The sequence below is a fragment of the Trachurus trachurus genome (assembly GCF_905171665.1).
Source record: "Trachurus trachurus genome assembly, chromosome: 16".
Lineage (NCBI taxonomy): Eukaryota > Metazoa > Chordata > Actinopteri > Carangiformes > Carangidae > Trachurus > Trachurus trachurus.
The window spans coordinates 3,397,771-3,411,959 of record NC_139902.1 but is presented as its reverse complement, the minus strand read 5'-3'; the positions used below and the strand labels follow the sequence as shown (position 1 = coordinate 3,411,959).

Genomic DNA, 14,189 nt, shown 5'->3' with positions numbered 1-14,189 from the left:
TTCCATCGATCCATTTCCTCGACGCGCTGCCGTCTCATCTCTGAATCATACTTTTTCTCTCTCTGTTGGAGCCTATTTAGACACAATATTCTTTTTGATTGCTTTTGATTGATTATGGTAAAATAATTATCATTTACACTATTTATTTATAATTGTTTTTCTATAGCCACAGTCAGGGCCCTCCTCCTTGTCAGGCGATGATCCTCCTCCTGTGATTTGGGAGTGAGGACAGATGGTTCTGGAAGTGATTTTCTTCTGTCTGTGGAAGGAGTGAGGAGTGAAACAGTTGTTTGACCTCTAAATTAAAGTTTATTTTATTTTATTTGCTTGAAGTCAACCCGGAGATGAGATCGTTTTTGTTTCTGTAAATAAATCTCGATACTTTTGATTGAAACTATCTCTCCGCGAGTCTTAGACCTCCTCCTCACACACTGCTCTGATGTTTTGTTTTGTTGACCATCACTTTTTTTGGAACACAAGAGTAGCCACAACACTCTCTTTTTTTTGTTCTCCTTTGTTTTGTATTTATGGAGGAAAGTCCAGTGAAGTGCGTGTATCTGAGTCTGAGCTTCACATCCATCCAGCTCCACACAGCCAGTCAGTCAGTTAGTCAGTCACACCTGGGAGCTGCCCAGCACCACCACAGCTGCCTCCTGCTGGCTCCACTGGAGCAGCGGAGGATTAAGAGGCGTGCTGAAGGGCACCTTGAGTCCACTGATTGTTGACTGAGGGATAAGCTGCACTCCTCCGCCGTCTCCGCCCGCCTCTCTGGCCCTGGGACTAGAACAAACAAACTCCCTGTGATAAAGCCCGTTCTGTTTTTCTGGCATCACGTCCCTTCCTAGATTCTTTCATTAAAAGGACACCTGCCGAGGCTCCTCTACCTCCGTCCCTCCCAGACGGACTTGACTGGCACAACCCCCCCCCACACACACACACACACACACACAATGAGTGTGCGGTATCGCATGATGCACTTCTGGTTAGGTTTCATTTATCCAGCGTCTCTCTGGGGAAAGGCGAGGCAGATGTGATGTTTTTGGCGCCAGATGTGAAGTGGCGCATGTTTCCCCAGCAGTGTGGAGCCTCTGCAGTGTCTGGCTGGCTGTCAGCCTGGCTCTGCTTCAGGAAGCTTGTGTTTGTGTTTGTGTGTGTGTGTGGGGGCATGTGTGTGTGTGTGTGTGTGTGTACGGTTGTGTCTGAAGTCGATTCTAAGATGTGTATCTGCTGCGTGCATGCACACTGTCTGTCTGTGTGACACAACGTTCACCCCGTCATCGTGTGATATCACTGGATTCTCAAATGTCACAACATGCTCTACACACACAAACACACACCACACACACACAGATGCACCAGTCATCTTCGTCTGTGTGTGTGACCCGTGGAGGAGCGCCTGCGGGTCAAGTCAGCGCCGGGATCGAGCGCTGAATAAATCCGATGGGTTTTAATGAGGGACGGGGTGGTGTGTTCCACCTGAGCTCCCTCATCGATACCAATCCCAGCCCAGAGTGTTGACACACACGCTGCTGCTACACTGTGGCACTATACGGAAAATAGAAAATAATAGCTGCAAAGAAAAAATAAAAGAGTGTGGCGTTGTGGTTTGTAATTGGAGCAAGGCTCAGAGCTCTGCAAGTATTTTTATGATTTATGATAAGGTTGAATAGTGCTGAAGCAAAACAGGCTTTTGATTACCGCTTACAATGAGGCGACTCAAGCTGCAAAATGCTGCGATTTTCAAAAAACTGTCAGAAATGGATTGTTAATCTGAAAATATTTTGATAATATTTACATTGTTTGAATAATTTCATTATAGCAAAAACACCTAAAGTCTCTGACTCCAACATCTACTGTAGCTCCTTCAAAATAAGGAATTTGGTTCTGTGGACAGTTGGTCAGACAAAAGCAAGCCATTCCATTTGACCTGATTTTCCCTCTGTTCTAATTTATCAGTGGATTATTTTGTGATTTATAAGCTATCTAGAGTTCATTAAGAGCGTGAAACTGTTGAAAAACAGCCAAAAATCACCAGATCTGTGGGTTTTGGTCTGTTTGCTGAGTAAACTAAACAAAGAAATTCAATTTATAAGGAGATAAAACTTCATGTGGTTGTTGTTTCCAGTTATTCTTTTTTTTTTTATATATATCATATAAATTATTGTCATATGGGACACAGGTAGCAAGAAGGTTCTGGGTTCAATTCCCAGGTAGAGTTTGCATGTTCTCACTGTGTCTATGTGGTTTCACTCCAGGTTCTTCAGCTTCCTCCAACAGCCCAAAGACATGCACGCTATAAGTACAGGTACTATATAATACTGTAGGTTGATTGGTGGCTTTATGCCAAGATTCATTTTTTGCACAAGAATATAAAACAAGCAAGCAAAATAAATAAAATACAGCAAACATTGTGCAGGTGAGATTTTAAAAAGCCAGAGAGTCTTATAGAGGGAATGTCACCTCAGTCCACAGCAGTAAACATAGAAACATAGAATTCAAAAGCAAGAATAACTCAGTCACATATAGCACATAAATAAGACTGTGAAGGGAGCGTGGGAGTGTGCGACTGTATAATGTATAGATGTTCCACAGCACACTTCTTCTGGTGGAAAGAGGAGGGTCAGTTATAGAGAAGTATGATCAGTTTGAGGAGGTTGCTTCAACAGACAGGACCGAAGCTTGGGCTTGAATTTCTGCAGTGAGGTGAACTGAGATGGAATTAGAATATGTCTTGAATATATCTTTCTTTGAAGTCATGTGGGAGATTATTTTTGGATTATTCTGTTATATGTATTTAAGTGATTTATGGGTTATTAAAGTTTTTTAATGGTATTTTTGTGTTTATTCTTTGTATTTTGTCATTATTTTATGCTTATGTAGAGGATTTATATCCTGTCTCAGATGTATTTTCATTCAATTTTATGCAATATGACTGTTCAAAGACTGAGCCCTTGATATCTAATAGAAAATTGACAAAGCCTAGTACGATATGCATGTGTGTGTGTGCTTGTGTGTGTTGTTCATATCTACAGTGGCATGCAAAAGTCTAGACACCCCTCGTCAAATTTCTGTTCATGTGAACAGTTCAGCAAGTAGAAGATGAAATGATCTCCAAAAGGCATAAAGTCAAACATGAAACACTCTTTTACAATATTTTTTGCAATATTGTTTTGCAAGGTAACAGACAATATATTTACTATTTACACACTGTGATAGTTTCCAAGGGGGGGGGCTACTAGCTACTAACTATGCAGGGTGGACGAACCTTTGCTGAGGGTCCTTTTTTCTTTTCTGTCATTTTGAAAATGTAAAAGATTAAACAAATAATTATAATAATATTGTATAATAATCCAATAATAATATAACTTTATGCCTTTTTCATCTACCACTTGCTTAAAGGTTTAATGTGTAGGAATTCCCCCCATCTAGCAGTGCGGTTGCATATCTGAACGTATTCTTGATGTTGCATTTAGGTGAAATGGGGCAGACGTCAGACAGACAACAGACGCTGCATGTAACAGGATAAACAAGTGTCTATGTAAACAAGTGGTCCACCAGCACAAGGCAAAACAATACAGGCGTGACAATATGTTTAAAGGCACACTGTGTGAAAATGACATCCAGTTTGCAGTCTGTCTGACTCCACCTGAACGCAGCATTCCTCCATCCTCTCTAACACTACATATTGGGGCTTTAAAGCAGAACTATGCAACTTGGCCGGAAATAGCTCGCTCCTTCGTTGGTTTCTCTTTTTTTCCCTCTCCGGGGCTCCCCCACAGTTCTGGGAGGCACATGTCACTGTCGTAAAAAAAAACTCGCCGCCGCCACCTCCTCCACCCCCTCCCTACATGTGCTTGTGTTTACTGCTGAAGGTAGAGAGCGGTGTTTGCTAAGCACGGAGCTAATGCTAACACGGCGCTAACGCTAACACGGAGCTAACGCTAACAGGGAGCTAATGCTAACACGGAGCTAACGCTAATACGGCCACACACAGACAAAGACACAAAGACACAGACATACACACATGAATAAAGGTTCCAAAACGCGAAGGCGTGTGTGTGTGTGTCATGATGTATTACATTATCTTATAAAAGATCCATGGTGTGTGTGTGTCTGTTAGCATTAGCTCCGTGTTAGCCACAAGCCGAACTTCATCAGTACAAACATGTTTCCATGGTTTCCTCCGACTTTCCGAACTCAAACCAATCACGATTCATGACATGCATGACGTCATCTGCGTTCTTATCTCGTACTGCCGTAAGGCAGTTTCTCGCGATAGTTCTATCCATTGATGAGATTTACACCGAGACGGAGGACTGATCTTGCAAGTGCGGTTTTCAGCCAGTGGGGGGGGTGGGCGCATTGGCCTAGACCCCATTCACCTCATAATAGGTCACTCTACCATCACAGTGACTCTGAGCCACAGTAATTATAGCCGAAATCCTGCATAGTTCTGCTTTAACTGGTCACATTAACAGAAATTTTGACCAGGGGTGCCCAAACTTTTGCATGTCACTCTATTAAATATTATTATACTAAATGTATACAGTATACTGTTCACCAGGTGCACCAGCATGCCCCCCCTCCCTCCCACACCAAGCCCCTACTGTACCTGCTGGTGGTGCGGGTGAAGTAGGGTCTGTCGTTGACCGAGGGGACCGACTCGTCCATGAGCGGGTAGGACTTGATGAAGGTCAGGGTGTCGTCGGGGAAGGTGGTGGAGGACTTGTATGCGGCGGCTGAGCCCTCCCCGGAGCAGCAGCCCGGTCTGTGTGTGAGACAGGAAACACATCAGAGCTGAGCCCAGTTTCCTGGGCACAGATGTAAGAGCACTGGCAGCTGTTTGTTTTTGGGGGATGAGCAAGAGGGGGGAAAGAAAGAAAAAAAGAACAGGTGTCTGGTAGGACGGCTTGTTTTTGTTGTTTGGAGGTGCCTGGGCAGAACAATAACAGCAGCAGCTGCAGAAACTCCGTTGTCAGAGGCTGTAAAACATGTTGTCTCACGGTGACAGTCTGCTATTTAAAGCTGCATCTCTCACCTGGGTTTGGGGACCTGCTCCTCTGGAACGGGCGTCCACGCAGACTCGCTGTTCCTCTGCTCTTTGAATTTCCCGCTGAAGGCCTTCTCGATGTCGTCCATGTAGAAGGCACAGACGGCTGAGCCGGTGATGCTGGAGACAGGGACGGGGGAAATTAAGATGACGTTTAAAAAGGTCACAAGTCCAGCATCTTGTCTCTGTCTCTGTGCTGTAGAGAAATCAGCTTACTGTCCTGCACTGCACTCCACTCCCACCATGAAATCTTTATTCATTTTTATTTGTTTGTTGTCTTGCTTCGCTTTCACTGTTTGATCCAAATCTTTTTATTCTCTCTCTCTGTCTCTCTGTCTCTTGAGCCAAGTTAGAAAGTAAGAAAAAAAAAACCATCTACTAACAATTATCATCAGAGCAAAGAAGCTATTTGTGAAGTGTTGTTGTGTAACCATCAGAGTGTGGACAGATCGCTGCAGAGATAACGACATCACACTGTGCTGCTGCTTCTTTGTTAAAAAGCTACTTCACTCTTTCCAGTAGAAACACCCCCCATGAAACCTCCATGATCTAATGCTGCTGCATGTCAGTTTCATCTAAACACTGCTGCACATCATACTGTAATGTAGAATCAGGATTTCAGGCTCTAGTCTTTTCATTGCTGCAACTATTGATGATTTTTATAGTCGACACATTTCATTATTTGGTCCCTTAAAGGGATAGTAGCATTTTGGGGTTGTATGATCTACAAATAGCCCCTAAGTACTTCAATTGCAGTAGAAGACTCTCTGCACTCCTCCCGTTAGCAACGCCAGCCCATAGCCCTGCCCAGAGATTTACAACATACAGTGTTGTGAACAGACCCAAAGAAACGGCCTATTTTCACGGCCTAAAATAGGTTTTACCTGAAAAAAAAAAAAACAGTTCCATTGTTCGCAATAATCTGTTCACAACACTGTATATTGTAAATCTCTGGGCAGGGCTATGGGCTGGCATGGCTAATGGGAGGAGTGCAGAGAGTCTTTTACTGCAATTAAAGTATTTAGGGGCTATTTGTAGATCATACAACCCCACTTTAAAAAATGCTACTATCCCTTTAAAGGTCCAGTGTGTAAAATGGGGAGAAAACCGTGATATGTAGCGTTCAGATTCTAGATTGCAGCGAAAGATGGCGGCACTCTAAAGCAAGACAATTGCTATATGTATATAAGAATAATTATAAGGCTACCAAAACCAAACAAATTTTATTTTATAGCGATTATAAACTTATACAAATATATTCATGGGTTGTATATTCAGATTTTTCCAATAAACCGTGCCAATTATTACACACTGGACCTTTAAATGTCTCTCAGTTATTTTCCCATAGTGAAGAAGCTGTAAACATTTAATTATTATTATTAATACATTAATCGACTGGGATTAAACTGGGATTCAGACCGTGATCCACTGATGTTCAACAGACTGTCTGCACTGTGAGCAGCTCAGAGAGGTTGATTCAGTTTAAAGGTTTTTCTTTAATCCATCGTTTTTGTTCAGTGTCTGTGATCTGTTTCTATTGTCACAACCAGATCATAAAACACAGATTTGAGGGAATAAATGTAAGAGGTGTGTGGACCTGGGGCAGGATTACAAATAGCTGCTTTCCACCAGCAGGTTATGACACCGTCTGGAGAGCTGTCACTCTGCTCATTCATCTCCTGACTCCGCTGCAGCTTCAGCACCAGGGCAGTAGTCAACAGTGACTGACTGAGTGTCATCCCTAAGCTCCGTGCCCTCTCTGGTGCCCCCACCTCCTGTCATTACTGCACACCAGCATCATTCAACCCATCCTGCTGGACTGACTGAATGAATGAATGAATTTTATTTTCGAACATGTATAAAAAGAAAATAAATGTATGTAACTATTGTACATCATACAAAAGAAAGAAAAAGAAAATTTAAAAAATACAATAAAATAAAGAGCTAAGACATAACAAAACACTGCACATTGTTTGAAAAAGGAGTGGGAAGAAGTACAATACTTTTTAAATTTCCCACCCCTTTTTAACTACTCTTCAGTTTATAACTACACAGATATCAACTACATAATACACCTATATAAATATATACCATATATGCACTTCATAAATATCTATATAAATATATAATTACAAAAAGAAATACATACTACATACATATCCTCGTAAATATAAATATAAATATATAAATATAAACTATCCCTATATACCCTATATACCATATACTAAGTTAGTTACAATATAACAATCAACCCTATTCCTCTTCCATATACTCGTTTAAAAAAAGTGTACCTTTTTTTAAACAGATTTATATTTGCACTTTGTTTTATTTCTGTCTCCAGACTGTTCCACAAAGTCACCCCACAGCTCGATACGCACATGCTTTTCATATTTGTTCGAACCTTTGGTTTTTTATAAATTTAGGTCTCCCCTTAGATTATATCCCCCCTGCTTTTACAACACGCCGTCCACCACCAACAAAGACAGACTTACAAATCCAATCCAAAAATCCAAGTCCTACTCTATGTGTGTGATAATGTGAGTACTGTTTGTTTAAAGACACACTGTGTAAAATGTCTTCATCTAGCTGTGAGGCTCCAGCTGAATAGTAGCCTGTTCTTTATGCTGCATTCACGTTGAATCAGGCAGACGGACCACAGCCGCTGATCGGAACAGGATAAACAACCACGAGTCAAAACCATACACACGTGACAATATGTTGTCATGGCGATGTCATATCGTTTACTTCACCAGCATTTTACCGACTAGATCTAGATCAATGCTGACCGCGATCTGTGACCACAATGCATGATGGGATATCTTTCTTTGGTTAGTTACCATCGGATGTCCACTACATTTCGCGGTGAATTGTGGGATACAATGAGCGCACTATGAGTGGATATTAATAATCTCTAAACATTCAGACACCACTACAAAATGGCATAGTCACTATAAAGTGAGTAGTGAGTGATTTCGGACATGGTCAGTGTCTCCATGGTTACCTACGGTCACGCTGCCACTGAAAGTAAAAGATGGCGGCACAACATGGCAGCCAGCACTGAGCTTACTGTACCAGCTCTATGTCAATATGAATGGCAAATTCAAAGCTTACTAGAACACCTTCGTTTGTTGATCGAGCGATTACTAATTAATCAAACACATACTTTTGATTTTTGTTACAGCAAGAGAATTTACACAGTGGGTGAATGTTTTGTGTCTCTGGTGGTGTGTGGTATTATTATATGTTCCTCAGGCTGTGAGGACAAGTTTCCCAATGGGACAGTAAAGTCCATCTGTCTGTCTGTGAACAGACAGTAACACCGGCCCCCGTCCGGCCTTGGCTCACCTGTTTGCCTGCGTGGTGAAGACGCCGAGCACGGCCGGCCGGTGGTTGATCTGCAGCACGTTGGTCAGCGACTGCAGGACGTCGAAGTAGAAGAAGGAGTCTCCGGGGACGGAGCAGTTGAGCCGCGCTTTGAGGAAGGACGTCCAGTAGCGCTCCAGCACCCGCGGGGAGCCGCCGTTGTCGTTCTTACAAACGCGCGCGACTCTGGAGAAAACCACCTGGGGGGCAGAGACCAGCCAATCAGATCTAACTCCTGATGTTTAACCATGAGCCAGAATGTAAAACACAACAGCAACAGCAACTTTCTGACTAGAGGCAGGTGTCTGGTCTGAGACGGATCCCTCACCTTGCCGAGAGTGGTGTACTCCACTGCGATCTCGCTGAAGAAAAAGTACACGTAGTTCCCGTACTCGATAGCGTGGAGGAAATGGGGCTCTATGGGAGACGAGAAGAAAAGATGTGTGACAAACACGCTGGCAGCGGTGCCTTATTTCCAACATGGCAGCGCGCTGAGAGTGGGCTGGGAGCGCAGCGGGTAAACACAGATGCTCAGCTTGGAAACCGCATCCAGCAGGAACGCAGGGGGAGAGTGTTATCAAATTAAATCTGAACATTAGGATGGACACAGAAAAACAGAAAAAGAAAACATTCTTACCATCACAGACGTCTTAATGTTTACTGTATTGACACAGCACAACGGCTGCTGGATAAAACACTCAGCTTCAGTCAGAGGAGCCAGAGTTTTAGAAACCTTCATGAATCCAGTCTGATTTTTACATTTGAAATAGAAGAGCTAGAAAAGAACTAATTATGGTCTTTAATTAGCTTCTGTTGGTTGAGAAGGAAGAAAAACCTCCAAAAGACTCCAAATCAGATGAAGATACGGGCCAAAACCACACTGTTAGGGCTCAATGTGACTAAGAACATCTCATCAGTTCATACTAAAGTCTTAGAGAATGATTGAGGCGTCGTGTCAACCAAATGCTTTTTGTGCTCACAACGTCTTTCTATACAGATCCTATGATATTCAGCAGAAAGAAAACATTCTTTGTGTCCTTTTGAGTAGAAATCTGTTCAAACTTTTAAAACAGCGCAGCTCTTGTCAATAACCATGTTTCCATCCACTTATTGATCAAATTTTCCCAAGATCGATAAAAATATTAATGTGAATAATGCCGGTTCAAGTGCATTTCGATCTGAACTTTAAATTGAATAAAAGGCTGTGCGTACAGTAATGACGTCATGTGCTGTTTTGTGATCGTATTGGTGTATTGAATTGTTTTCTTGTAAGTTAAAGTGTTTCCATTAAATTTTTGTACTAAATAGCAAAACAGAAGAACATCCATCCTTCATCTTTAACGTCTATCCAAGGTCAGGCTGCGCACAGGCCCATTGTGAGTTATTACCTGGAAACCACTGAGCCATACGCACGCTATTATATTATTATATTAAGTTCTAGGCTATAGGCTGGTGAGTATAATGCAACAAGCCTGTCATCAGAAGACAGTGGCGTGTAAACACCGTTTTAATGCAGATGCAGTGTTAAATCCTACAGACACGAGGGACCTGTCACCTGCAGCGCCTCTACACCTGCATCTTTCTATGTTTACTCCCGCTGTGTCTTTGAACAGCTGGAATACGTAGCAGAATTGACATAAAACATGTCACAACTGTTTCAAAAAAGCATCTGTTGCATAAACTTTGTATCGATCAAGAGTAAATCCGATGAGTTTGACCGTATTAACTTTTTATCGATATTTAATCAAAATTTACTGTTTCCACAAGGCAGTTTTAATACCATATTGCCTAATGCAGATAAAAACGTGTGGATGGAAACATGGTTATTGTCACTTTTTCACACTGACCAATCAAAATCCAAGATGGTGCGGGGATACGTTGCCAACAACAACATAACCAGAGATATGGCGGCGGTGATAGAGACAGTTATCTTGGCTGTCGCTGACAACCCCATAATCAAATAATCTTCTGATCCATTGTATGCAAACTCAGTGTTATGTAGACCAACGATGCAGTGTTTACATTGACAAGGAAGGAACACGGAAGTGTCAGAGGACTTGTTTTGTAACCTAGCAACAGCAGCGTTCTGACAAGAGAGAGACAGAGCGCTCTAACAGAAAAAAAAGGCCCTGAAACCAACATGGCTGCAGCTGAGGAATGACAATAGAAATCAAGTTTCTTACACCTTTAAAGGGATAGTTCACCCAAAATTGAAATTTCTATTTCTACTCACCCTCATGTGGACTAAGGGCTGGGAGAAGTTTCAGAGTCCTCCGTGGCTTCTCTGAGTTACAGGGGGTCTCGGCGTAGCAGTGCATGTCCATATAACGGTTGCAAATGGATACCAACTGTCTTCGTAACAAAAAGACACACCAAAAAACATCCAAATACCTCCATGCTGCTTGTATGTAATGTCCGTCTTGTATTGAAGCCCCGAAAAAAATGAAATAAGTCTATATTTCAAGCTTGTTTTGCAGCAGAAGCTTCTCGAAGCTCCTCTTCCCGGTTCGTCAAATTTGGACGAACTGGGAAGAGGACAGACCCTGGTTCATCCAAATTTGACGAACCGGGAAGAGGAGCTTCCGCTACAAACAAGCTTAAAATATAGACTTATTAAATTTATACGAGCAGCATGGAGGTATTTGGATGTTTTTTGGTGTGTCTTTTTGGACGAAGAAAGTTGGTATCCATTGACAACCATTATATGGACAAATACTGCTGCGCAGACCCCCCCGTAACTCAGAGAAGGGACGGAGGACTCTGAAACTTCTCCCAGCCCTTAGTCGACGTGAGGGTGAGTAGATAATGAGTAAAATTTTAATTTTGGGTGAACTATCCCTTTAATGTTGATGTTGAAGACCTGATGAGAGGTTCCTTATGTTCGTGTGTTACAGTAACATGCGGGGCGGGGGCGCTCACCTCGCAGCCACTTGGAGTCGTACTTGACGGTGCGCAGGACGGGACTGCTTTCTCCCAGACTTCTGTAAATGACCGCGTCACTCGCCAAGAAGTCGGTCATAGTGGCCGAGTAGAAATCACCACCTGAATGAAAAGACAGTAGGAAAGAAAAAAAAAAGAACGAAATTGAGATACATTGTCAGAGATCACAGTTGCCATGAATACCCTACTTCTCTTAAGTGTCTATTTTGGTCACAGGTGACTTTTGTTGCCCTTTAAAAAGAGGCAAGAGAAGAACAGATGTCACTTTTAATAACACCCCGTGTGAACTTTGCATAAATGTCAGTGGAAACCTGGCAGGACGGAGAGGAAGTTTGGCTCTGGCTCTTTACTCTTCCCCTCGTCTTGACCCTGACGCCTTCCCAAAATATCAGCTTCCTCCGTTGCTAAGATTAGTAAAGAAAACCTAAGCGTGAATCAGGATCCATCCAGATTACACCCTGTGTTTATCTGTGCTCAGATACACAACAGCGTTCACCCCCCCCACCCACCCCGGCCTTCAGCTGATGAGAGGTCTGAGGTGACGCCGGGGTCGTTGACGTCTACTTTACTCTGTTATTAAAGCTTCATTTGGTCTTTTATCAGCAACCTTTCTATTCAATGATATAAATACAGCAAATTGTCCACCATGAACTCCCAACCTATGTAACATCACAGCTAAACATGGAAACCAACCGTTTTCTACCAGTGGTTTCAGAACAATAAGAAAAACACATATCGATAATCAATTACGCACGGGACAAAAATATTTATTTGACCTATTTATATTGTGAGAAATTATGTGACATTTTGGCAATGACGAGTCCACTAGTATGTTGTCCGATATGCTTCATAAAAACGAGAGTAAGGTCAGTAGTTTCTGTTTAAAACATGCTGTTTCAACCGTCCCTCCTCTGTGTTTCACGACCCGCATAGGTGGGGCGCTTGAGACAAATGTCAACTTACGTTCAAAGTTAGAAAACAGCGCGATCATTCAACATATGTGTTAAATTACACTTGTAACTAAGAGAATACACATGTGAGTTGTTGATCACATGATAAAAATGTTTGTGTACATAACGTCATCTTTGAAAAAGACGTTTAACTGAAGAGTGTATCAATCGACCCGGCGCTCCCCTACTATGTGAGAATAATGGAAGTGACAAAAACTGATGTAGAATTGATGCTACCTGAAGTTTAAAGAGACATGACAGCTGATTGATTGATTGATTGATTGATTGATTGATTGATTGATTGATTGATGACGTGAGAATGATTCGAGGTGAAATGAAAAACAAAAGCACTGAGAAGTCTTCAGAAGATCCTTTTCTCAGAAACATTTTGAGGCAGTCTTGATTCAGCTGAATGTCTCTTCACTTGTCATTAAAATCCATTCAATCACAGATTGAACAGAACTGCAGCTTCTGAACTGATGCATCATCTGGAGCGGCTCATCAGGCAGATTAGACTGGTTTGAATTATCAAAGCTTTTCACAGTGTTTCACCACTGACGACCTGATTATTACACAAACACTAATTTAATATTCAAAACAAATGAAGTGATTGTCCTCCATGTATTTTTAGATTTATTTGTGTCTCTGGCTGATTCATGTAAATATCTGTATCCCTGCCTCTGGGGTTTCTCTTTCCTCTTTTTCCGTGATGTTATTTTTTATTTTTGTATTAAGGTGAGGTTCAACAGAAACCTCTCTCTTTACCTACAGTAAGATAACTCTTTACAGTGCAGGCAGGGTTTCCTTCACCGCAGCTGTGAAACACCAAGAAATATTGGAGGAAGGGCTCAGTGCACAAGTGAAAACATACAGTACTTGTTCAATTAAGCTTTCAGTTGAATGCATTCTGCAAGTATTTTCTTTTCTTTTCATCTGTTTCATCATATTATTGTGAAAATTCTGTGTTTTCCCTTTCTCCTTTAATTTTTGTCAAAGCATTTGTGTCCTCTGTAAAGGTTCATCTTAGTCGGGGAGCCACAGGCTCAAAAATGGGTTGAACCTGACATCGTCCGTTATACTTTTTATTTGTGTTTTTTCTGTTAACTTTGACTCTAAGGAACAATAATTGAGGGGTCTGCTCTGCCGGAAATATCGCGAAAAAAAATTGTGGCCATTTCACTGTATGCACCCTTTATTTTTCGACAGGAAATTGTAAAAAATGATTTTTTTCTTCAAATCCTCAGTAGCCTGGGTAGGCTGTCAATGAATGCATTTCAGATACACAGAACACATGTGGTGACAACATCCACTGAAAAAATAACTCTTAAAACACATTTCTACATGATTTTGTATCAATTTTATGGAAAAAAATTAGGCGTTTTCTCACTTTTTCCAAATATTTTCATCTTTACTTCATTGGCAATCAACTATGGGTCCAGGTTATGACATCAGTCAATGTGTCATCATTTTCAGCAAACAGTATACTCATTCCAGTGAAAAAATTATAAAAATCCAACCAAAATCATTGGTTCTATGATAATTTCACTACTAGCTGGCGATCAACAGGCTCAGAGCCTCAATAGAATTTTAGGCTAGGCCTACTCTCGAAATTCCAAAAGACATACTGGATATTTAGCATCATGGTACACTCACAAACACGAACTTAGTATTTGAATGAGTTTGAAACAACCAACAGTTACCAGTGTTTCTAGTTTAGCTGTTAGTTGAAATTCAACTCCTGTGGGAAACCCCCTAAAAAAAGTAGTTGGGGTACCTGTAACCAGACTTTCAAAAATTCCGAAATTTTTAATTTGGCCTTAAGTAAGTTGTGAGGGGTCAAACTAGGGGTTTTTCACGATTCTGAGTTGATTGCAAGCATTAGCTTT

General features: G+C 41.7%; 1 protein-coding gene across 1 annotated transcript in view; it reads right to left on the bottom strand.

Moving 5' to 3' along the window:
* sema6cb (semaphorin 6Cb) overlaps positions 1-14,189 on the bottom strand; it is a 142,099-nt gene that overhangs the window by 55,970 nt on the left and 71,940 nt on the right. The window contains exons 8-12 of the mRNA XM_083989804.1: positions 11,333-11,455; positions 8,742-8,830; positions 8,396-8,613; positions 5,039-5,170; positions 4,613-4,768 (exon numbers count right to left, since the gene is read on the bottom strand). Coding sequence (XP_083845930.1) covers positions 4,613-4,768; positions 5,039-5,170; positions 8,396-8,613; positions 8,742-8,830; positions 11,333-11,455 — 718 coding nt within the window. The remainder of the gene's footprint in view (positions 1-4,612; positions 4,769-5,038; positions 5,171-8,395; positions 8,614-8,741; positions 8,831-11,332; positions 11,456-14,189) is intronic.